Source organism: Synchiropus splendidus, chromosome 10, assembly GCF_027744825.2.
Source record: "Synchiropus splendidus isolate RoL2022-P1 chromosome 10, RoL_Sspl_1.0, whole genome shotgun sequence".
Taxonomy (NCBI): Eukaryota; Metazoa; Chordata; class Actinopteri; order Syngnathiformes; family Callionymidae; genus Synchiropus; species Synchiropus splendidus.
The window spans coordinates 10,296,346-10,319,813 of record NC_071343.1 but is presented as its reverse complement, the minus strand read 5'-3'; the positions used below and the strand labels follow the sequence as shown (position 1 = coordinate 10,319,813).

The window sequence follows — 23,468 nt, the reverse complement described above, 5'->3', positions numbered from 1 at the left end:
GTAACACACTTAGCTCCATATCTTTGAAGTGTGTATTGGTCTCATACAACTAGCAATCGATCAAATTTATTGGTAAAGGAATTGTTAGTTTTCCAGATAATAGAGTTCCAGTTAGTCAACTAGCATCCGGGCCATTAAAACAAAAGACACTAGCTCTAACAGCCGAACCATGTCATGCATATCTTTATCTTCCTGACGATAAATTAATGTTCATCTTCAGCTTATAGACTGACATGGACCGAGTGTTAACAAATGCCATGCTCCGTTGGGTTCAGTCAGTGAAATATCTTTGAGACATGCTTTGTTCATTAACACTTTCCATTTGTCAGCCGACTCTGTAAGCCTGAGACACAAGATTCTGTTTCAAAAACATTTCAATGATGGGGTTTTGATTAGAAGAACATGAGCATTAATGGACCTGAACGTCCAGTCGGGTTAAAACATCAATTTCTATGAACTTCAGATGACTCTGTGGTTTTACGAGGTAATATGGGAAGATTTGTTTTGAGACAAAAGTTCAAAGCTTCTATTGGAATGGGTTCATAAATGTTTCAATACAATTGTAGGCTTTGTCTTGTGGCAGTGGAAATAGACAAAGGACTTAGTTGTCGCATCAATCTCATACAAGGTCCAAACAGTTTTGAAAAATCTGCACCAGTTAAGGGATTTTAAAACGGGATTTTCAGCTCCTGGAAAAGTAAATGCTGTTAGGATCAGATAGTTGGGTTGGTCCTGGCCACCTTGGGCCTGTCCTTGTACACCCCGTAAACCTATCTGTCCAAAGATGGTCGGAGAATGTGCCGGAGTGTGAGAATCTAGCTGAAATATTCAGGTTAAGAGCCCCCCTCATACCTCCCACCCCTGTCTAATCTCTGCTGTCGGCATATAAACAGTGTGGTCTGTGTTTCTTACATTAATCTCACCCGAAAATCTCCACTCACTTCATCAATCACAAGGGCCAGTCGGCGCTTCAGACGGCTTCTGCAGAGAAGAGGGAAGAAAGTGAAGCCTCCGAATTAGCATTCAGATCGACAGAGATATCAGAGGGAAGAAGTGGATGAAAGATTATGTACATCACATTCCAATCCATCTGTTATGCTTATTCATCGGTAGCTTCCATCATTTCTTCAATTATTGAAGTTTTTAAATTCAAAACAGCCTTGGAGGGAGTGATGGGCTGGTGAGGCTTCATAAAACGGCATCCTCATTTAACAGCCCACTAGATGGCACTCTTTCCTGTAAAATATTTGGCTTCCAAATACCATTTCAATGAGAGCTTTCACCACTTTTGAACCAATAGCGCCACCTTCTTGTACCTAAACTGAGGACACTGTTTCATGAAACCTCACCAGCTCATCAGTGCTTGGAGGATGTTAAATCCCTGAAGTCCGTGATCTTCCAGGTTGGAGACTGAAGTGATGTTTAATAAATAAAAGAGTCTTATTTATTCTTGGCGTTTGCGTGTTCAGAAAAAGAAAGTCATTTGGCTCCTCACGACAGACTGGGTGTTCCTCGTCGCCTTCAGCTGTTTGCAGGAGTCTTTCCTCTGAGTTTATTAAAAACCTGCAGCATCAGACATCAGCAGGAGGCAACGCCATGTCTGTAAACACTCGGTGGCACATTTTTGCCCGCGGAACAGTCAGTATTGACTTATGCAATCAGACAGGTGAGCTCTTTCTACGCAGTTGTCATCCCGGGATAAATAAGCTCCTGTGTGGGGTCCGACTCTCGGGCGGTTATTATTTGGATGTTTGTATCTGAGATCGTGTTTGTGTGCAGGAGGGCGAGACAAGAGAGGTGGACCCATTTTGACTTTCCCTGCCAGAAGCAACCACGACCGAATAAAGCAGGAGGACCTGAGGAGGCTGGTGACCTACCTGTCTACTGTTCCCAGGTGAACACACACACACATGCTAACACATGCTGGGGTGGTCGAAGACAAACCTGGGTTGACACATGGGACCCTTCTACGATATTTATGTGACCCTCAAGAGATCAGAGTAGAACTACAAAACTGACCATGTAGAAATGCTTCTGACTGATAACAAAAAAATCATTCTTCAGCTTGATAAAAAAAATGCGCCTTTTCCCTCAAAATAAATTCAGTTTGTATTTACATTTTTAATTGTATTTAAATAACATGTATGTAAATAACTCATAACTCATATTATAATATATAATAAAAAAACGTTGATATATTCACTTAGAACGTTACGTTAGAACGTTAGAACTTTTTTTTTTCATTTTGTTCATGTTACTTTAGTGTAAATAATAATAACAAAAAAAATCATATTAAGGCCCTTCTTTCTTTTGACTTGATGCCCCACCATGGTATTATAATATTCCCAACTAAAGTATGCAGTGTGCAGCTGTATGTAAGTAGTTCTGATGTAATGAAAGCTCGCTTAGGTAGATAACATGCGGATTATGATGTGATCATGTCTATTGACAACCATGATCGGATTGTCTCCCAGAGTCTGGGCGGATTTCTGTCTGGTGTTGATGATAAATAATGCAAAACTACAAAAACTAAACATTCTTTCATGACTGAGAATGGCTGCTGCTTCTCCGCGTTGAAAGGAGTCAGTTGAGGAGGTTTGGGCATCTCATGAGGATGCCTTCCGGAACGCCTCCCTTTGCAGGTGTTTCAGGCACGGGCAGCTGGGAGGAGACCAAGGGGCTTACCCAGGACCAGGTGAAGGGATTCTATCTCTTCACCGGCCTGGAAGCGTCTCGGATCCCCCAGTCAGAGCTGGTTGATGTTACCCCTGAGAGGGGTGTTTGACGCGACGTTTTGAAGCTACTGCCTCCGCGACTCGGCAACAGATAAACGGTTGAGGATGGATGGATGGACAAAAACAAAAGGAATAATGAAATATGTTTTCCCTCTGACTTGTTGCTAGGTTACAAATTGTGGTTGGTTCGCAAATGTACAGAGAAAGCAGCACAGCGGAGGAGTCTCTTCTACGCTTCGGCCTATTTTCACTGAGTTTGACAACACTCCGCCTGTCAGAGCAGTTCAGTTGCCATTAAATGTTTGATGCATGAGCACTCGCATCTGAGTCGTATCATTCTGCATCATGTAGTGAGGGAAGTTTGGATCAGAATATATTCATTCAGATCGCGGAATAACTGCTCATGTAAATTTTATAGAAACAAAATCTATTATTTAGTCATCTTTAATAATTTTAGTTCTCCATCATACAGTTGGATGAGAAGATGTCGAAAAGACGGCTGAGCATTCGAATGGTCTGTGTGAGAGAAGTGCCATTGCTGAATAGTAGTGAAGCTGTGGTCTGATTTGTCTTTAACAATATTATGGCGCCATCATGATCGGCTGTTGCAAACGTCAACACTTAGCTGTTTGCATTTACACTGTTGGAGGAAGACTTACTGCAGATCATCTTCCCCCATCGGGCTGATAGAAACTTTACATTTGTCCGAACCGTGAGCTGAGTTTTCGTTACAACTGCGCTCTTGCTGTGGGAATGTGACACCTGTCAGTCAATGAAGAGGTGAAGGGGTAATACAAATGTGCAGAATGTGTTTGTGGACTTTGGTCAATTCCATTTTTTCCTTACTTCTTCGTCCTGTTTACATTCGGGGACGCCATCTTGGGTTGCAAACCTTGGGTGGTGACAATTGTTCCACTTTCTGACCAGGAATTCCAACGTCACGTGACGTCATTGGTGGAGCTGGAGAAAGAAAACTTCCAGTTCTGAGGACAAGCCTAGAGATGGCAGTCTTCAATGGACGCCCGATTCTTGACCATAGCATGGCCGCCAGATGCCGCCATATACCAGTGTAATCTGGCGGCCAAGGTATGGTCGAGAATTGAGCGTCCACTTATTCACGTTTTGCAAACGCCCAGACGCCCTCCTAGCTAAAAGCCTGCTTGTTGGCGAGGTTGTACAGGTGACTGGATCGATGCTAGTTTGCAAGGTGTGGCAGGTTCTGTGGGAATAACCTGAGCAGGGCCAACACTTGTGCGTAAGTCAACCAAATTTATTACACCTTACAGCCACTAGAAGGTGGCAAAGTGCTTCAAATACAATTATGTGCGGTAACTGCAGTATGCATCAAAGTGGAAGGTCTGTTTTTAAATGTATAGAAATATTGTGATGACATCAGCAGTGAATTATGAGTTTTTAATCCATATTATTGTAGCGCTTGTTTATTATTCTCTCTGCACACTTGAGTGAGGGAATCAAAAGCAATTGGCTCCACAAAGGGCAGATCAAGTGTGTGTGAAGTACTTCAATGCTGTCCCTGCGTGGAATCAAACGCTCCTTTCTTCTTGGCGGCAGCAGCAGACGCAGAACAGCGTTTGATTTGCATCAGCATGAAAGCTTCAGTGTTTGTGCTCCACAGCGTCTTTCATTGACACTTACAGCGGAGGCCAGACACCAGACGTCTGCTGGTGTCTGAGCTCATTGACGAATTAGAAAGTTACAAATCTACTCATGTATTTATGGTGCGTTCACAGTTGAAGACACCGACTGACTAATTTTAGTTTTTACGGTTGTGGAGCAGAGGATTCCTATCACTTTAAAAGTCATTTTAAATTCAGTAATATCAGTGGGAAACTGTGGAATTATGGTTTTGTGCTGACATTCCATTATTTCTTTGGCTCTGCTTTTCTAATCCCGATGATGTCAGCGACACTTACCTCTAAGATGGTAATTTCCTTGACACTTAAAAGTCATAAACGCTGCTATTGTCGGGTTGCTGGTTCCATTTAGGGAACTTTTTCCGGGACACCGGTGAACGCCACAAGCAATGAGTCACGCTCTTTGTCAAGTACCAGGCCTGTCTCCACCAATGCTCCAACAACTGTGGACCAATGTGAAACCACAGGGACTCATTTGTTTGTACACATACCTGGCTGATGAGAACACAGCGAACCAAACTTGGCCAAATTCTTTATTTTTATCCGCTTGGCCTCCTACTGCTAATCAAACTGCTGTTTCCATGGCGACTCAGTTGTGCCTCCTCAGGGAAGCTTGTAATGGATGTGTTGCTGTTGAGTGTGCAGGAACAGCTGACATGCGTTTGTGTGTTTGGTGAAGTAACCTGTGTGTATTTTTACTCACCAATCACATGAGCGTGAGCCTTGGCAACTCCACTTTCTTAGTGTCTGTATTTGCATATGCATATGCATGTGTGAGTTCGCTCAAAATTTTTCCCCACGTTTTTGTATTGTATATATGTATTTGATTCTTTTTGAATCATGAGTATGTGTTCCAGTTTGTGTGCGTCTGTGAAGATGTGCCTGCTTCAGCTTCCATTACAAGTCTAAATATATCCTGATCGACTACATGTGTGACAGTGATGAACTTGACTCTTTGGTTGATCGACTTGTAACTGAACTATTAAATATATTTGTGATGCCACTGTTTTGTTGTGTTTTTGTACTTTACATCCAGTCATTTTGTCAGAAAAACTCAAGATGTGTTTCCATCTCTCGTGTGTCTGCAGCGAGGATGTGTGCAAACGGGGCTTCACCGTCATCATCGACATGCGCGGCTCCAAGTGGGAGCTGATCAAACCTCTGCTGAAGACACTGCAGGAGTTCTTCCCGGCCGAGATCTGCGTCGCGCTCATCATCAAACCAGACAACTTCTGGCAGAAGCAGAAGACCAACTTTGGAAGCGCCAAGTTTTCCTTTGAGGTCTGTGTGTCTGTCAAGAACTGGAGCCCCTGGACCACTACACCTCTGTCTTGTCAGATAGAGACAAAAATTGATGTTTATTTTAGACTTAAAGTTTCTTTCTTTAATACTGTGCATCATTTTTCCACACTCAACATTTATTAATATTCTCTTGCTTAAAAAATAATAATTATATTACTTTATTTTATGCACTATTAAATTTTCAAACCTGAAATTGCTGTTTTAATATTTAATTAAACTTTGTATAAATAGCTACAAAAATTTTTCTTTGACTATTACTAGTCCGGTTGACCTGATTCAAACCTTTGCTGTGTGATCACCCGGATAACTGAGCACGCTCACAAACATTGCTACAATAATGTAGCTTAAAGGTACATTTATGCTTCCTTTAAGTGTGAATATTTACCCGTCCTTTCCAGACGGCATTACTGTTATTGATACATGCTTTCATGTCTTCTTTGCTATTGCTGTTCACCGATATATCCACTAGAGGGAGCAGCCCTGAGTCAAAAGTTTATGACAATAACAAACTCCGAAACAAACATGGCGACTGTGGAAGAAGTATTTACACTTTAAATTGTAACTTTATTTATTTAATATTTACTTTTATCTGATCTTTTTTTCATATTTAATTCTTGGATGTCTTGATTCTCATTGCACTAGAATTATTCAGTTTTTTTAACTACATATATTCTCATATTTTGGTGGCCTTTCTGACTGAAATCCCATTAAACAATTTTCTTTTGTTTTCTCTCACCCTTGCAGACTAGCATGGTGTCAGTGGAGGGTTTAGCTAAATTGGTGGATCCATCCCAGCTGACGGACGATTTCGAAGGCTCGCTCGACTACAACCATGAGGAGTGGATGGACCTGCGAGTCTCACTGGAAGAGTTCATGTCCAGCGCAGTTCACCTACTGTCTAGACTGGAGGACTTGCAGGTAAGCTCCTCTGAGTGCATTGCGAGCTTAACCAGGTGATCTATAGACAGTTACTGTACGTCAATATCTGTGTCGCACACAGGAGCTCTTGTCCAAGAAAGACTTCCCTGCTGATGTGGAGGGATCTCGAAGGCTGATCGAGGAACACACGCAGCTCAAAAAGAAGGTGTGATCAAAAAAATGTTTCTGTCCGATTCTTAGATGTCCTTTATGTTACAGATATGATGATAAAAGAATTAATAATGACACGTGACGTCTATCAGTAAATGATCCACAAAAATATTACAATAATATTCTTGTTATTCTGAACTAAATGTAGGAATAGCATGAGAATATTTTGCTCTACACATCAGGTGTGATCTTAATATCGGCTCTGCAGGTACTGAAGGCTCCGGTGGAAGACTTGGACCGGGAAGGTCAACGGTTGCTGCAGTTAATCCGGGCGAGTGACGGTTTTTCTGGGAGGAACTGCATCTCCGGATCTGCTGATTTCCAAAGCCTGGTGCCCAAGGTGACTCTCCAGCCCAGACTCCATCTAAACAACCACGACAGAAGCATCTATTTTCACTGAACGAACCGAGCTCAGGCCCAGGAGAAATGCTCCCAAAGTGTAGATGACTTGTTTTACGTCCCTCACAGAAACAATGTTGTTACGCCTCATTACAGTCTGTGAACGCTAAAATCTCACCAGGCTGTTATACATAACTGACTCGCACACGATTCTTCGTCGTTAAGTCGAGACCCGCGGCGTGTGAGCTCACCTCATTACTGTTAATGAGAAGGGCCGGTGGCTCCTTAGGTCGACAAATCTATGGGGAAGATGATGCGCAAACACCCGCTGTGCCACTGTGTAAATTATTGATGAATCAGACACAACTGTGTAGTCTGTGGTCGAGTTCTGCGTGTGCCATCCTGGTCAGCTGCGGCAGGTACCTGTCTGGACAAGGACGCAGAAACTGAAGAAAATGACAGAAGACTTTTTTTTGACAATTTAGAATGGATTGGTGAGGCTTCATGAAACAGTGTCCTCATCGTCAGAACTCTCCAGAGGGCACTCTCTGCTTTAAAATCTTTGGATTTGAACAACAATATTTGATTTGAACAACAGTGCCACCGACAGAGCTCTGAAAATGAGGACACTGTTTCATGAAGCCTCAATCGCCCATCACTAGCCAGCTAAACCCATAAACCCATCCCTTGGTACCACCTCATCTGTCGCTCAGTTCCACCTTTAAGAGTTGAAAACTAGACACGGACACAAAGTCAAAAATCTCTTCTTTCTTTTCATTACTGGTTTTGTCCAGATCCTCTTCTGACAGTCCTTTCTTCCCACAGGTGGCCAGTTTGCTGGATAAACTTCACTCCACCCGACAACATCTGCACCAGTCGTGGCACGTCAGGAAGCTGAAGCTGGACCAGTGTTTCCAGCTGCGCCTCTTTGAGCAGGACGCTGAGAAGGTCAGCTGCCACCTCAAAACGAATAGTTGAAGCATAGAAATCACTCTGGTTTTATGGTTGTAATTTTGAATCTGCAGACATTTTAGCTGAAATTGTGTGAAACTTTGATATAGTCTTTTGATGAGACTTTCCTTTGGTATGCCATCTCTATGTTCGTATGAGGGAAGTTCGACAGTCTACAGCATGAGATGTGTTGGAGTAATGCCCTAAAAACGCCTCTTTCTTATGACTAAGTTGTGACGTCTACTGACTTGGCAGTGTTTACTGGCACTATAAGCATGGATCGCCTCGATTTTCACCTGTCAGACTGACCCCAGAGTTTCCTTCTCAATCATAAAACTCTTCATATAAAGTCATAAGTTCCTCTCTTGCATGTTGAGGCGAAATGGTAAATTCAAAAAGGAGCCAGAACACGGAGCATCTGGTAAACAGGCAGGTTAGCCTCAAGAGCGACCACAGCATTAAGGTGCTATTTCTTTAATGGCATTTATTATTTAAACGCCCACCTTTCAGTGAAGTAACTTCTCATACTGAGTAAACATTTAAATATCACCCCCCACCGACCAAGTCATCCATCTCTTTCGCCATGGAACTTCTCGAGCGCCGCTGCGAGTCCGGCACAGACAGAAGGGCGTCGTCACAATTCCGGCCTCTCCAGAAGAAAAGCCGTAAATATTTACAGTGAGTCAAAGCGACAGAGTCAACAAACGTTAAAGTCGTTGTGAGCGGCAGCAGCGGGAGTGTGGAAACAGCTCAGCGCTAGAACAGCACGTCAAGACGGACAAGGCGTCGGTTTGCAAAAAAATGACTGTGCAGATCCCGTGGTAACCACGGTAACCACAGCTAAGCAATATCAAGCTCGGCTGGATCCATCGTGTCACCCGGATATTTATTTTTGACACTTTCTGTCAGGTCATTGTGTATATGGTGCCGTAAACAATGATATGCATCCACTTTTGTTTGAGTATATTATCTCTAGTAACATATAACATGTTTAAACTTTGAAAACATTATTGTTATTATTTTAAATGTTTATAGATATTATTTTAAAAATGCATTTAAATACACTCTTGATTCAAGATTATTCACCCACAAAAGCTGTTTTTTGTTCGGAACTGCTTCTGGTTGAGGTATGCGTTTTAGAACAACTAAAATTTTAATAATTTTTATGTCCTAGAAGTGGTCAGATGAAACACAAATAACAGTATCTCTGTGTTCTTTGCCCCCAGATGTTTGACTGGATTAGCCACAACAAGGAATTATTCCTGCAGAGTCACACTGAGATCGGACGGACGTACCAACACGCCGCAGAGCTACAGACGCAACACAACCACTTTGCTATGAACTCCATGGTACAGCATGTGACCATCTTGCTTCACTTCCTACTCGGCCCAACAAAAATCTGACTGTGCTCCCCTCTTTCCTCAGAACGCTTATGTGAACATCAACAGGATCATGTCGGTGGCGAGTCGACTGGCTGAGGCGGGTCACTACGCCTCCACCCAGATCAAGCAGATCTCGAGTCAGTTGGACCAGGACTGGAAGAGCTTTGCCGCAGCTCTGGACGAGCGCTCCACCATCCTTGCCATGTCATCTGTGTTCCACCAGAAGGCTGAACAGGTGAGCGCCTCTGTCACTGTCACTATACTTCACCTAACTCAAGCCTACAAATATGCAAGACTGCAAGGCTCACCTGAACAGCTGGCCAGGTGACTTAACGGCAGTATAGCGGTTAACGCACATCCCTGTGTGTCACAAGGTTGCATTTTTTCGTGATTCTCCTCAAAATATCAAGTGTATATCAAGTGTAGATAGAAATGTGCGCGCCATTTATTTCACTTGTATAGTTTTTTTGATGTGGCTCGTGCCACCAATAAAACCCACGAGGTTTATTGTTTATGTTTCAAAAGTTAAATGCAAGTCACAAGTCTCTGAACAATATTTTGACATTTCGCTGGAATAGCTCTTACTTTTTCATCTTATTTACTGTATAAATGATCATCTCAATAGCAACTTGACCTAAATCGCAGCAAGTTCAGCGGCTCATTTGGTGAAGAGCTGCATCAAACTGGGGAAAGAGCCCCATGTGGCAGGTTGGCCAGGCCTGTTGTAGATGCTGGTTTAACACCATCTGTGTGATCGAGGGTCTGAGTCTGAGCTGAAATTTGTGATGACACAGACTTTCGTTTGCTGAAGAAATTAAGCCCCAAGATTTTGCGCCTTATTATTACTCAGAAACTCCTCTGTTTCCAAATAATTTTGTCACTATCACACGCAGCACTGTATATTATTTGCAGAAGTGTGAGATTCACCTTATGTTTTCAGATCAGGATACGATGGAAATTTAATTTACAGCTATGAAATTGCAGCATTCAGAGTGTTGATCAACTCGGCACCTACGTATGAGAATGAAACTGAATCAATACAGATTTTTTTTTTTTTTTTTATGAAGTTAACTGCTTGGTGGAGGTATGCACTGCCTCAGTGCTTTTCTAGCTATGCATACGTAAATGTAGGTCTGAGCTAAGATAAAGACCCACCTGGGAAATACACTATATTGACAGGAGAAACTGTCTGTCCCATGTATCTCACAGTCATTCCTTTGTTTAAGTCTGCGCGCTAAATCAACATCACTATATAATCCAGAGGGATTCATATCTGGTGAAAAGTCTCTAATATACGATAAGGACATTTTAATAGATGCAGCAGACTAAACATTTCACTCTAAAGAGCTTTTCTCTGGCAAATATTTATCCAGCTCTAACAGCACATGGAGGATTTCCTCATAAAAACGCTGCCGTGTCCAGATCCTGGTCTCTGTAGCGGGACTTTGGTTTGGGTCCAGTATCGTCTGAGTGCCTGTGCAAGCAACGGCATGTTTGAATATGAGAGGAACATTTTCACTCTGATCATATTTAATAGATCAAATGGCTCCGGAGAGTTGACTTGGCAGCAGATAGGGCTGGTTCGATGCCTGCCGAGCGTACGGTGGATGCGAGAGAGGGAGAGGATGGAGAGGGTGGAACCAGAAGCAGTGTGAAGGAGGGGCAGTGACAGATGGACCAGATCTACTTGGCGAGGACAGACTCGCAGCAGGATCCTCCACTGCTGAAATACAAATCACATGTTGGCGAAACTGCAGAACAAAATGTATAATCTCAAAGCAAAATCTTTGCATCCCGGTAGTTAGCAACCGCTTGTAAACAGTGTTCGCTGCCTTGTTAGGTTGTTTATGCCACCGAATGACTTCCCGATGGTTCCCCATAAAGTCCTCCTCTTCTCCTAGCAACTGCACGTCTCTGGTCGTACAGTACTGAACTAGACTGAGGCAAACTGAACTGGAGTAAACACGACCCAATCTGACTCAACTGTACCATGTCAAACAGATCTGAACCTTACAGGACTGGATCATCCTGAGCCAGCCTGAGGCTTATTGTTCCTTCCAGAACTCCACTATGGAAGGCAAGGTACAGAACTCACTGGACCACACCAAATGTAACAGTACTGAACCCCACTGTTTTGTGGTGTACCAAACGGACCTGGCCCACTCTTAAGCACCCTATGAAACAAAAATGGTTCTGAACTGTTCGGCAATAAATAGGCTTGTGTTTCTTCAGGCAGACTGGGATTCACACGGTACCTCATAGCTACGTTGCTCGATGCACTATAATAGAAAGTTCTTGTGATAGCTGAGTTTTCTGGTTTGTGTTTCCCCAGTTCCTGTCAGAGGTGGACGCCTGGTGTAAGGTCTGCAGTGAGGGGGGGCTGCCCACTGAGATGCAGGAGCTGGAGCTGGCCATCCATCGCCACCAGAGTCTGTATGAGCAGGTCACTCAGGCCTACACTGAGGTACGACTCCGGTGCCTGTCCTCAGTCCAGAGGCAAAACACTTACCCTCCATAGTTTTTTAGATGACTCTGAATGTTTTACTGATGTTTATAAAATATAAAGTGGCTTTGTATATGTAATATACAATGTTTTCCTCCAGTCTGACAGTCTACCTGTGTGTGTCTAGGTGAGTCAGGATGGTAAAGCTCTGCTGGACGTCCTCCAGAGACCGCTGAGTCCTGGAAACTCTGAATCACTGACGGCGACTGCCAACTACTCTAAAGCGGTCAGTGTCGGTCATAATAGGCGATATATACGCGCCTTGTCACGGATATAAATTCAAATTTCATTCTCGTCTCTGCAGGTCCACTGTATCCTCGACGTGGTCCACGAAGTCCTGCACCACCAGAGACGCCTGGAGAACATTTGGCAGCACAGGAAGGTCCGACTGCACCAGAGACTCCAGCTGTGTGTGTTCCAGCAGGACGTCCAACAGGTACACAAACACCGACTGTTGAATATGTGTGAAAATAACTTTTTTTTTCTTCCCTTTTCTGGAGAAAAATTGAAAAAAAATATTTTAGAGCAATGATGCAATAAAAAATGACCATTTAAAAAAATGTTTTCATTATAAAAAATATTATAATTTCATTATTCATAGTTTAGAAATATTAATCAACTTCCATTTTGTTAAATCGATGGACACAATAACACAGTCTGTGTTGAACAGTCAATTGCTCGTATGGGTAAACTTAGACTAGACTTTATTGATCCCTTTGGGATGACTCCCTCCAGGAAATTTACATTTCCAGCAGCAATAGAGGCAAGAAAGGGTATGCAGTCAGGAAGAGCATCACACGGAGAATAAAAAAATAAAAATAAGATAAAATAATAACACTAATAACCTAAAAATAAAATCAACAATAAAATCAGTTAAATTATTATCATTATTTAAATGCAATTCATTCACACAAATGCCTTAAATGAGTATCAATTTGAAGCCTCTAAGATATTTCAGTTGCTGGTTCTCGTGTCTCCTCTGGTGTGTGAACATGTGATCAAGGGAAGAGTGAGTCAAATTGACCTTGCTCAGCAGAACTAATGACAATCATAACAAGCTCATCGGTCTCGGCTGCTGCATTCCTGAGAGGAGACGGTTCCCATGGTGATCGGGTTGGCAGATCTCTGAAGCTGCTCTGTACTACAGCAGTCAGAGCTGGAACCATGTAGAAAATTCGATCTCAAACGCCTTTTAAAACGAACTGGGGTTAATCCGTCATGTAGCTTCATGTAGCATTTTGTTACCTGGCCCCCAGTACAGTTGGGCAGTGTTTTCCAATGCACTCAAACCCGGACGTATCATAACATATCGGACTGATTCAATGACACCTGTACTACATTTGAGAAGCTTGAACTTCCAAACTGCAGCCAGAGTTTGTAGCTGCGGTTCAATGCTATGGTATGGTATGGTAGCAGGTACCCGCTTGCTACCTGCTATTGAGACAATACAAAAGTTCTCACCCATTCAGAAAGGCACAGCTAAACTCCTTTCAGATGGAAAATCTTTGCCATCCGTTTTCACTCTTTGACCGTTGAAATGGTAATTGAAGTCACATTGATGGTGAAAAACACATATTTTTCGCATTTTCTTTTACAATTCTGCAGCTGTAAAAACTTAGTAAACACAGGAGACTTACATCTAATTGTAGTAATAAAAGGCTAAATGCAGTTTGAAGATATCTGCCATCACAGTGATTAGTCATAACATTATGACCACCTTCCTAACAGTATGAAGTAAAGGAACACTTGATTCATCCATCCTGCCGTCCTCTAGTTCCCACACTCGAGTCCAAATTGTTGGTACTTTAATCATCTGTGAAAATACATATTCAACAAAATGTGTGTTCTGGATCAGACGTTGCTCTTTCAGCGACTTAGGTCATCGGTTGGCATGGAAACCTCTCTCCACACACTATATCAATGCTCCTGCTGTAGCTAGGGCGGAGACCTGTCAGCGGTTGGTGGCGATCGTTTTAAAAGATGAAGGGTGTGCGTGTCACAATATTCACTGCTGAATCACCCACTTTTTTTATAATGCACACACACATCAATCATATTTGCATTCCATCATGATTTATTCAGGTGTTAATGCATTTTTATGACATTAAAATTTAAATTCATTCAGTACAGTTCTTTAGCAGTTAATTCTGATCGTAGGTATTGTTTGAAGATACATAAATAATGAAGAGGGAACCTGGATTGAGTTTACATTTTAGATGAGTAATCTGAAGAATATGTTCACAGTTTCTTGTGTTGTAACTGTGCGCCGAGCTTCTTGTTCTACTTGCTGACAAGATTTCGTCTTCTGGAATTTCTCCCACTCACATTTCAGCTACTGTCGGCATGGTAACCCAAATATTCCCTCTGTGGTTGTAATGAGGTCATGATTCACACAGGAGCCAGAGAAGCTCAGCTAAACACACACACGTTTAGTTTTAAATCGAAGTAAACCGGCAACCGGGAGTCGGGTATCAAACCAGCGTCCTGCGGGAGACGGCGGGAGAACGCCAGCGAGGCAGATTTGGGGTTTTTTTCAAAGTTGCCGTAGAAACCAAAATGAAGAGCAGACGTCATATCGGCGGAGTCAAGTCTGTTTCTGCCAAATAAGATGATCATTCATCAGTTACTGCGAGGACACACAGGCACCATCCAAAAGACACATATGCATATGCACATAAATACAGACACGCATGTTTACACTTGAAAATCCACTGACAGACATATTTACACAAACATGTCTTTGCCTTAATATGTATTCCAGCTGAAATAAGGTAACACAAACACGCACACAAACACAGCGGTGTTCACCCGGATACACTTAATCACAACCAAGTCAATGCCCTGAAGCACACACCTAGCATAACTCAGACTGACACGCCACACGCACACAGCATATGCTCAACACATTTATAGACACACATTCAAGCCAAATTTCTTATTTAGCCTTTCACACATGCTACTGTACATGTACACACACATACATAGTGTCATGGACACGGGAATATGACCTACACAAATACACATGCACAAACACATCATGACACACACACATCTGAGGGGCGATCCAGGTTTCACAGAAAGGTGTTGCAAAGTGGATTAGAAGTTTAATATGAAACAGCAAAACAATGTTCCAAGGATAACAATGGAGAAACCCGCTGAAAGTGTGCGATTATTTTCAGCGTCTGCATCTGCCAAGTAGAACCCACTGTAACTGTGACCTACATTCCTCCCTTTGATCATCAAGGTTAAGTCCTGCTAGTTGAAGATGCGGTTACGCTTCTGTGTCATCATCCAGTTCAATTTTGCACGGTGTCACTATAGTGATGATGATGATGATGGTGGTTGTGTCCGCAAGGTGATGGACTGGATTGAGAACCATGGTGAGGCCTTCCTCAGCAAGCACACTGGCGTTGGGAAGTCCCTGCACCGAGCCCGAGCCCTGCAGAAGAGACACGATGACTTCGAGGATGTTGCTCAGGTGAGTCCGGTTTTCCTCAAGGCACGTTAGTTTTGACTCAGCATGGCTGACGTCATAGAAAAACAACAACTTTATACTATCTTTTTTCGATTTATGACAGGTAAAATCAATCTGCAATTGCTGTACATAACTGAGACTGAGTTTACTCTGCTTCCTGTTTTTACGCATCATTTGAGTACAGTTTCGTAGATCCACAATTGTATTGCTGTTCTTTGGTACCTTTTTTCTGTACTGTAGCAAATTTTGACAAATGTTCCAAGTGCATTAATCCTATAACAGTTATGTAATCTGGTGTTTATACTCAGGATTAGGATTAACTTTCCTAACCTGCCGATGATCCACATTATCTGGGTCACTTCCCCTCCGTATTGTATGTCGCTACCAAATCTGAATTATAATGTGGAAATGTTCTCCCTCTGATGCAACTTTTGTGCTCAGATTAAACATCTGTTGGATGTGGGGCAATATTAAATGTTTGGTTATGTATTGTGTTTCTTCCTGTGGGTAGAAAGTCGATCTTGTGCTCTTGTTTGGACCAGCATCACTCTGGCTACACCTAACATCTATGTAATACTGAATCGGTCAGAGCACTTTCTTAAGTTCAGTCATCCGTTCTCTGTCCTCTTTACCATTCCTGGATCGCTTCTGTTAGTCTTTCCTCTCCTCTCCCCGTCTGAGCTACACCTCCACTTAACAGTTCAGCCCCACTTGTAAAAAGTCTTTGTCCCAAAAGAACGCTGAACGCAGAAACTCTCCTCTGGTTTTCTTCTGATAGACAGCGAATGAGATCGGCTAAAATGTAGTGGTCCTCGGTTGAAAAAAACTGAACCACAGATACTGAAATCCAAAAGCCTCTTTGTTTGACAAGAACAATTTGCCTGCCATCTTCCAGCGCAGCCTTGAGCCAAACTGTAGTATGTAATCTCCCTTACATTATAATCATAATCCCTTTCTTGTACAAAATATCTAAATGAATAGTTGAATTACTCGATTGAATTTAATTTGACATTAACTGGCATGATTTACAGGAATTGAGGATTAGGATTATAGAACTAATCTGCATTGGGTGTAAAGTAAGCAGTTACCTGGATGTAACTCCAGTGCTATGAGTACATGGGGAGCCCTCTAATGGGCTTCGACAACAGTAATGTAATCTGTTGGTAAACAAATAGAACTATTGTGACGGATTGATCAAAGCATGTTAGCATTATGTGTATAATAGTGGCTGGCAACGTTTTTATCCATCATGGAGGTTCAACTGAGCCACCCTCACTTCAGACGTGGGAAATGATCACCTTATTTTACATGGAAAGAGAAGAGGACCAAGCACCTTGTGGGGCTCCAGTAGTGAAGGGGTGTGGTTACCTTATATATGTTCCACTATCAGGGCACTTGTTATGTGTAATTCTGGAGGTAAACGTTATCTGTGCTGGGGCTGGACCTCAGGTACCCAAAAGTGGTTGAGATCAGTATCAGGTGGTTCACTACTGTAAACAAGGCAGAGACATCAACTACAGAGGTTAGAATTCCTGCTCTGGCACAGTGAAGTAGTGATGGTGTGGATACGAATTCAAGGGTTGATGAGGTTTCATGAAACCTCATGCAGTGAAGTTGCATGGGAAGTTAGGCTTGGGAATATTTGAAATACTGCATATTGGAAACTTTCAATGAAACAGGATTTAATGGGATTTAATGGGAAACTAGGGTAGCTAACTTCGAATACATATCGAATACATATATCCAAGCATAAATGTAAACAGAGCACAGCTTGCACTTAAGCTGTTATTGTACCCTGTTAGGTGAGATGCTGGGTAACATCTTTCATAATAAGAGTTGATCATGACAAGGTGGTTCCTTCTCTTGTCAGAATACCTACACAAATGCAGACAAGCTGCTGGAGGCGGCAGAGCAGCTGGCTCAGACAGGAGAGTGCGATCCAGAAGAGATCTATAAAGCGGCCCGGCACCTGGAGGTCCGGATACAGGACTTCGTCAGACGTGTGGAGCACAGGAAACTGCTGCTGGACATGTCCGTGTCTTTCCACACGCACACCAAGGAGGTGAGACAGGGCTGCTGTTTTGTTTGGTCTAAATCTATATAACCTAAAACATGGGCCTCTGTGTCGGATCCAGTTGTGGTCCTGGATGGAGGAGCTCCAGAAGCAGCTGTTGGACGACGTGACCTGTGACTCTGTGGACTCGGTTCAGACGCTGATTCAGCAGTTTCAGCAGCAGCAGACAGCGACCCTGGAGGCCACGCTCAACGTGATCAAGGAGGGAGAGGAACTGATGCAACAGCTCAGGTTAGTCCCGAGAGCTCAGCTGAGATCTGGCTCTGGAGTGAAGAAACATTATTATGTTTGATCGGTATTTTAATGGAGCTGCCTTTGAAGTGTGTGTCAGGAACCATTATGGGCAGCTGAGGGTTTGTAATCATTTCATTTTATTGCTTTTGCCCATGAAAAAGTACTTAATCTCAAATGTAATTGTGTCTCTCTTGGAATATATTTTAGTTGTTATCCTGAATTTTTTTTCAGATGATTATTTACTTTTCTTTCATGATACATTTGAGACATTTCTCCTAGTTGTGGGTGGTTATTTCTTTCGTTTTCATTTATCAATTTCATTGTCCTTTTGTTTTTTATTTCAATGAATATGATGTAGCACTCAGATGTTAATCTATTTCTAACCTGTTGTACATTAAGACCTGACCCTTTAATTTATCTGCTTCCTCTACAGAGACGCAGCCATGTCGACCAACAAGACTCCTCACTGCAGTTCCATCGCACACATCCAGGGGGTGCTGCAGCAGCTGGACGAAGCACAGGGCCAGATGGAGGAACTTTTTCATGAAAGGAAGATCAAGCTAGACATTTTCCTCCAACTGCGTATCTTCGAACAGTACACCATCGAGGTGAGGCGGTGTTCCCGGATCCTCCCGCTCTTCCTGTGGTGGTTACGAGCGGTTTTCCTTCCAGGTGACGGCAGAGTTGGATGCCTGGAACGAGGATCTGTCTCGTCAGCTGACTGACACGGGACGCTCTTCAGGGAGCACCAGCAGCAGTGGCAGCAGCACCTCCTCTGGTGGAGCCGAGGATATCGGCCTGGCAGAGCAGAGGCTGAAACGTCACGCTGAGAGAAAAGCGGCAATGAATAATATGACCTTCGAAGTGATGCAGCAAGGTCAAGACCTCCACCAGTACATCATGGAGGTGCAGGCATCAGGTAACCAACATCTTCTTCTTTAAACTCCAGGTGAATGTGGAATGGATCATCCATTTGATCAGAATCCTCTTCCAAAATGATTATTAAACCCTTACGCTCACTGACCAGAACAAGCAGTGTCCCCAACTTGAACTTTGTTTTTGTGTGTGTCAGGGATCGAACTCACCGGGGAGAAGGACATGGACTTGGCTTCGCAGGTCCAGGAGCTGCTGGAGTTCCTCCATGAAAAGCAGCAGGAGGTGGATCTGAACGCCCAGCACACACACACCAAACTGGAGCAGAGCTTGCAACTGCGCCACCTGCAGGCGGAAGTGAAACAGGTACAAACCAGTGAACCAGTTCAAACCAGTGAAGGGAGATCACGCCCAAAATGATCCCAAAAATATCCCTGAGGTTGTGTGTGTCCTACACAGAAGTTCAAGCTTGTCATATTTCCATGTTTGCTCTCGTTCATTAAAACAGGTTAAATCATTCATGTCACCAATAAATATGTGACATTGAGGTCAGTTCGTTGTCTATTTAAGACGTTGTCTGAGAAGTGTGAGTTGTTCTACATGAAACTCTTGTGCAGGAATAAGCTCACACTCAAATGGCAGCAGATGGGAATGTGAATTATTAACTAGGGTTATGGCAAAGTGCTACGAACAAACATCAGCATCACTTACTGACATGTCCTCGGAGAGTGTTAAAGTTTGTCCCATTTCCTGTGACACAAGTGGATCAATACACTGTAGGTTGCAAGTTGGCTTCGGGATGTTTTGTCCAGATTGAACAATTTTTTATGTTTATCGGTGAATGTGACCCAAAAGTGATACACGTGAATTCTGAATTAAATGTCATAATAAAATTCTGTAAATATTAACATAATTCTAAAGACAATAAATATAGAAAAATTAAGTGTATGCAATTCAGATGCAACCATGAATCAAAAAGAAAAAGGATAAATTATATTTCGTATTATATTTCCATTATATTTTTGTATTTATTTCCCAAAAGCAAAAATTCAATTATACAGATTTTAACTACAATATATGCCCCTAACAAATACAATGGTTGAGATGAAATCAACTAAATAAGCACCAGATGGTTCACCAAGAAAATGGAAGCCAAAAGAAACACTAGTGTGTTGACGTTAGCATGTGTTGTTATTTACTTGTTTATTTGTTTTTGGTTGCGCCTTCAGGTGCTGGGTTGGATTCGTAATGGAGAGTCGATGTTGAACGCCAGCATGGTGAACGCTAGCTCTCTATCGGAGGCCGAGCAGCTGCAGAGGGAACATGAACAGTTCCAGATGGCAATAGAGGTACACAAAAACACACACACACACGTGCTAATTATCACTGCAGAAACTCACTGTATTTTTACTTTCACAATAATTATTCCAGCGTGCTGCTGGTTTGAATGGGAGCAGATGGCTACACACACACACACACACACACACATACACATTGTGCTACTCAGAAATAATTCCATTCATTGACTCCTCAGTGTTCCAGATGTCGACACACGCATTCATTTTCATTTCATATTTGACGGAACACATTTCCAAATCCGCTCCAAATTGGGGGAAAAAACATGTCAGATGGGAAAGCTCTCTGCTATTCTGACTTATTACTATTCACACCTTCATGAAAAGAGGAGTCTGTGGCGGTGAGGTTAGCCATCAGTCATGTGTCCGAGGTACTGTCTCATGACAGTGCAGTGATTCTTCTGAAGTGACCAACTCACTGTGCCACCTGAAATTCCTGTCGCCCCAAAAGTTAACCTAAGAGAGGTGGTCCACAAGCTGAGGGGTCATTGGTTGCGGAAGCTTATTGATTGCCCAGAGAGTCGCCTCTGTCTATTGTTGGGGTTCCTCCTGAGGTTAAAGAGCAACACGACACACATATCTAAGTGTTACTAGTTTGTGCTAGTTCAGGGACGCGACTGACTCAAATTCTGTTGAAACACATGACCCTTCTTGTCTCCGTCAGTCTTTGTTCCACGCCAACTCTCTCCAGAAGACTCACCAGAGCGCCCTGCAGGTCCAGCAGAAAGCCGAGGTACGGTCCCAGTGACTCGCTTCTTCTTTTGCTTTCAGCTTCTCCCTTCAGGGGTGGCCACAGGGATCATCCTCCTCCATCTCACCCTGTCCTCTGCTTCCTCTCCTCTCAAACGACACACCTCATGTCCTCCTTCACCATCTCCATAAATCAACATCAACATCTTCCTACCAATGTACTGTCTCTCTCTCCTCTGTACATGTCCAAACCATCTCCATCTAGCCTCTCTGACTTTGTCTCCTAAACACCTGACATGTGCTGTCCCTCTGATCTACTGCTTCCTGATCCTATCCATCCTGCTCACTCCCAGAGAGAAGCTCAGCATCTTCATCTCTGCTACCTCCAGCTCTGCCTCCTGTCTTTTCCTCAGTGCCACTGTTTCCACCACTGTTTTGTACACTTACCTAGTGACTCGCTTGTTGCTATAAAACTGTATGGTAACACACCTCTGGGATCTCAGATGATGCTTCAGGCGGGCCATTACGACCCTGAGGCCATCAGGAACTGCGCAGAAAAGGTGGCGGTCCACTGGCAGCAGCTGATGTTGAAGATGGAGGACCGGCTGAAGCTAGTCAACGCCTCAGTGGCCTTCTACAAGACGTCTGAGCAGGTGTGCATGCAGGAGTTGGGAGCCACGTTCAAGGCCGTGAGCTGAGGTGCGTGTGGTGTGCAGGTGTGCAGCGTGCTGGAGAGTCTGGAGCAGGAGTACCGTCGGGACGAGGATTGGTGCGGGAGCCACGACAAGCTGGGGACCCCGGCAGACAGTGACCACCTCCTGCCTCTGATCAGTAAACACCTGGAGCAGAAGGAGGCTTTTCTCAAGGTGATGAATTGTGGGGAGTGTGCTCGCTGCTAGGAGTCATGTTTCAGTGTGTAACATTTGAATATGTGTGCTGCAGGCCTGCACTTTGGCCCGGAGAAATGCTGAAGTCTTCCTCAAGTACATCCACAGGAACAACGTGAGCATGTCGGGAGCTGACAGTCACGCCAGAGGACCTGAGCAGCAAGTCAAAGGTTCTACTGCTGCTACTACTACTACAAGTGCAGTCTGTGCTAAGTAACCTGAGTGATGTTGTGTGTGTTTGTGCAGCCATCCTGAATGAGCTGCTGCAGAGAGAAAACCGAGTCCTTCACTTCTGGACACTGAAGAAGCGACGTCTGGACCAGTGTCAGCACTTCCTGATGTTCGAGCGCAGCGCCAAGCAGGTGTGTGTGATGCAGTGTGTGTGCACCTGTTCTGGAGAAGTACCTCGTAAGTAGAAAGACTTTTTGACTTCCTGTGTGTGCAGGTTCTGGACTGGATCCAGGAGACAGGTGAGGTGTACCTGGCCACGCACACGTCACCTGGTGACAGCAGCAAGGAGACGCAGCAGCTGCTGAATGACCACCATCAATTCAGGCTCAGCGCTAAGGTGTGTGTTTTCATGTGCTAAGATTTTTAGGATTTGTGTGTGAAGTGTTTGTGCCGAGGTTTGCGTTTGGAAAACGTGTGTATCTGATCATATCTGTTGCCTGTTTTTCGCACTCAGGATTGGGAATGTTGTGCCAGAGACGTTTCGCATGAGTTGAAATTAAAATTGAAAAAGCATGTTCCCACAAAGGGTTCTGTTCGAGAAGTGGAACCAAATGTTTTAATCAACTCCGTTTTTCATCCAGCAAACAAAGGAGAAGGTGAAGCTGCTCATCCAGCTTGCTGACAACCTAGTGGAGAAAGGCCATGCCCACGTGGCTGAGCTCAAACGATGGGTCAGCACCGTGGACCGGCGGTACCGGGACTTCTCCCTGCGCATGGCCAAGTACCAGGAGAGTCTGGAAAGGAGTCTCGGGGTCTGCTCGGAGGTCTGTTTGCCGAAAACAGTCCTGTGATTCCGATCTGCATTCCCGACAAACTTGTGGTCTTTTCTTCCTGCAGGACAACAAAGATCTGGAGTTGGACATCATTCCTGCCAGCCTCACAGCAGCTGAAGACCCTGAGGTGAAACTCCGAGACCCAAACCACGAGGTGAATGAGGAGAAGAGGAAGTCAGCCAGGAAGAAAGAGTGAGTTTTCAGCGTTCAACATGTCGCCCCAGGGCTCCCTCTGCTGTAGCAAAATGTAACGACATGAAGACAATTTAATCGAAATTAGTAATATTATTATTATCTTGGTTAAATCTGCTGTGTTCAAATTTAATTCAGGTGTATTTCTCATTTAGGTTCATCATGGCAGAGCTGCTCCAGACAGAGAAGACCTATGTCAAGGATCTGCAGGAGTGTCTGGAGGTGACAGGCTCTCTTCCTGAAACATAATGTGCAGCAGCTGTACACAGTAATACACACGTGTGGCATCACAAAGAGCAACACTCAGTATAAACATCAGAACAGTTGTAAAGGCAAATGCACAAATTTGAATCCTTAACAAAGCAGCGTTTTCTCTTGTAACTGTGTGTTTGTGTCAGACCTACCTGTGGGAGATGACCAGCGGAGTGGAGGAGCTTCCTCCTGGCATCGCCAACAAGGAGAACACCATCTTCGGAAACATGCAGCAGATCTACGACTTTCACAACAAGTGAGCGAACAAAAATGTCGAATGATGTGGACGGCGTGAGGAGAAGTTACTCTGCTCAGTTGTCAGATCTCAAATAGGATATGAGTCCTCCGTGCTCCAGCTGCTTTTGAGCTGTAAGAAACGCCTCAAGTGTGGTTCTCTGGAGATTCTGCAGCGTCACACTTTGAATCTGAACGTTCTGAAGACGTTTTTGCTTCAGCCAGGAGACGTTTGTTTGTTC

The 23,468-nt window shown here is 43.7% G+C and overlaps 1 protein-coding gene across 4 annotated transcripts in view; it reads left to right on the top strand.

Annotated features, from left to right (window-relative positions):
* kalrna (kalirin RhoGEF kinase a) overlaps positions 1–23,468 on the top strand; it is a 94,915-nt gene that overhangs the window by 31,461 nt on the left and 39,986 nt on the right. For all 4 annotated transcript variants that reach the window (XM_053878070.1, XM_053878069.1, XM_053878067.1 and 1 more), the window contains exons 3-30: positions 1,780–1,894; positions 5,479–5,671; positions 6,437–6,610; positions 6,693–6,776; positions 6,990–7,121; positions 7,946–8,068; positions 9,298–9,420; positions 9,497–9,688; positions 11,786–11,917; positions 12,084–12,182; positions 12,261–12,392; positions 15,312–15,434; positions 17,302–17,493; positions 17,567–17,736; positions 18,173–18,347; positions 18,412–18,658; positions 18,812–18,978; positions 19,842–19,961; positions 20,632–20,700; positions 21,161–21,310; positions 21,374–21,523; positions 21,600–21,714; positions 21,791–21,906; positions 21,990–22,112; positions 22,357–22,539; positions 22,613–22,740; positions 22,896–22,962; positions 23,139–23,248. In XM_053878070.1, coding sequence (XP_053734045.1) covers positions 1,780–1,894; positions 5,479–5,671; positions 6,437–6,610; positions 6,693–6,776; positions 6,990–7,121; positions 7,946–8,068; positions 9,298–9,420; positions 9,497–9,688; positions 11,786–11,917; positions 12,084–12,182; positions 12,261–12,392; positions 15,312–15,434; positions 17,302–17,493; positions 17,567–17,736; positions 18,173–18,347; positions 18,412–18,658; positions 18,812–18,978; positions 19,842–19,961; positions 20,632–20,700; positions 21,161–21,310; positions 21,374–21,523; positions 21,600–21,714; positions 21,791–21,906; positions 21,990–22,112; positions 22,357–22,539; positions 22,613–22,740; positions 22,896–22,962; positions 23,139–23,248 — 3,904 coding nt within the window. The remainder of the gene's footprint in view (positions 1–1,779; positions 1,895–5,478; positions 5,672–6,436; positions 6,611–6,692; positions 6,777–6,989; positions 7,122–7,945; positions 8,069–9,297; positions 9,421–9,496; positions 9,689–11,785; positions 11,918–12,083; positions 12,183–12,260; positions 12,393–15,311; positions 15,435–17,301; positions 17,494–17,566; positions 17,737–18,172; positions 18,348–18,411; positions 18,659–18,811; positions 18,979–19,841; positions 19,962–20,631; positions 20,701–21,160; positions 21,311–21,373; positions 21,524–21,599; positions 21,715–21,790; positions 21,907–21,989; positions 22,113–22,356; positions 22,540–22,612; positions 22,741–22,895; positions 22,963–23,138; positions 23,249–23,468) is intronic.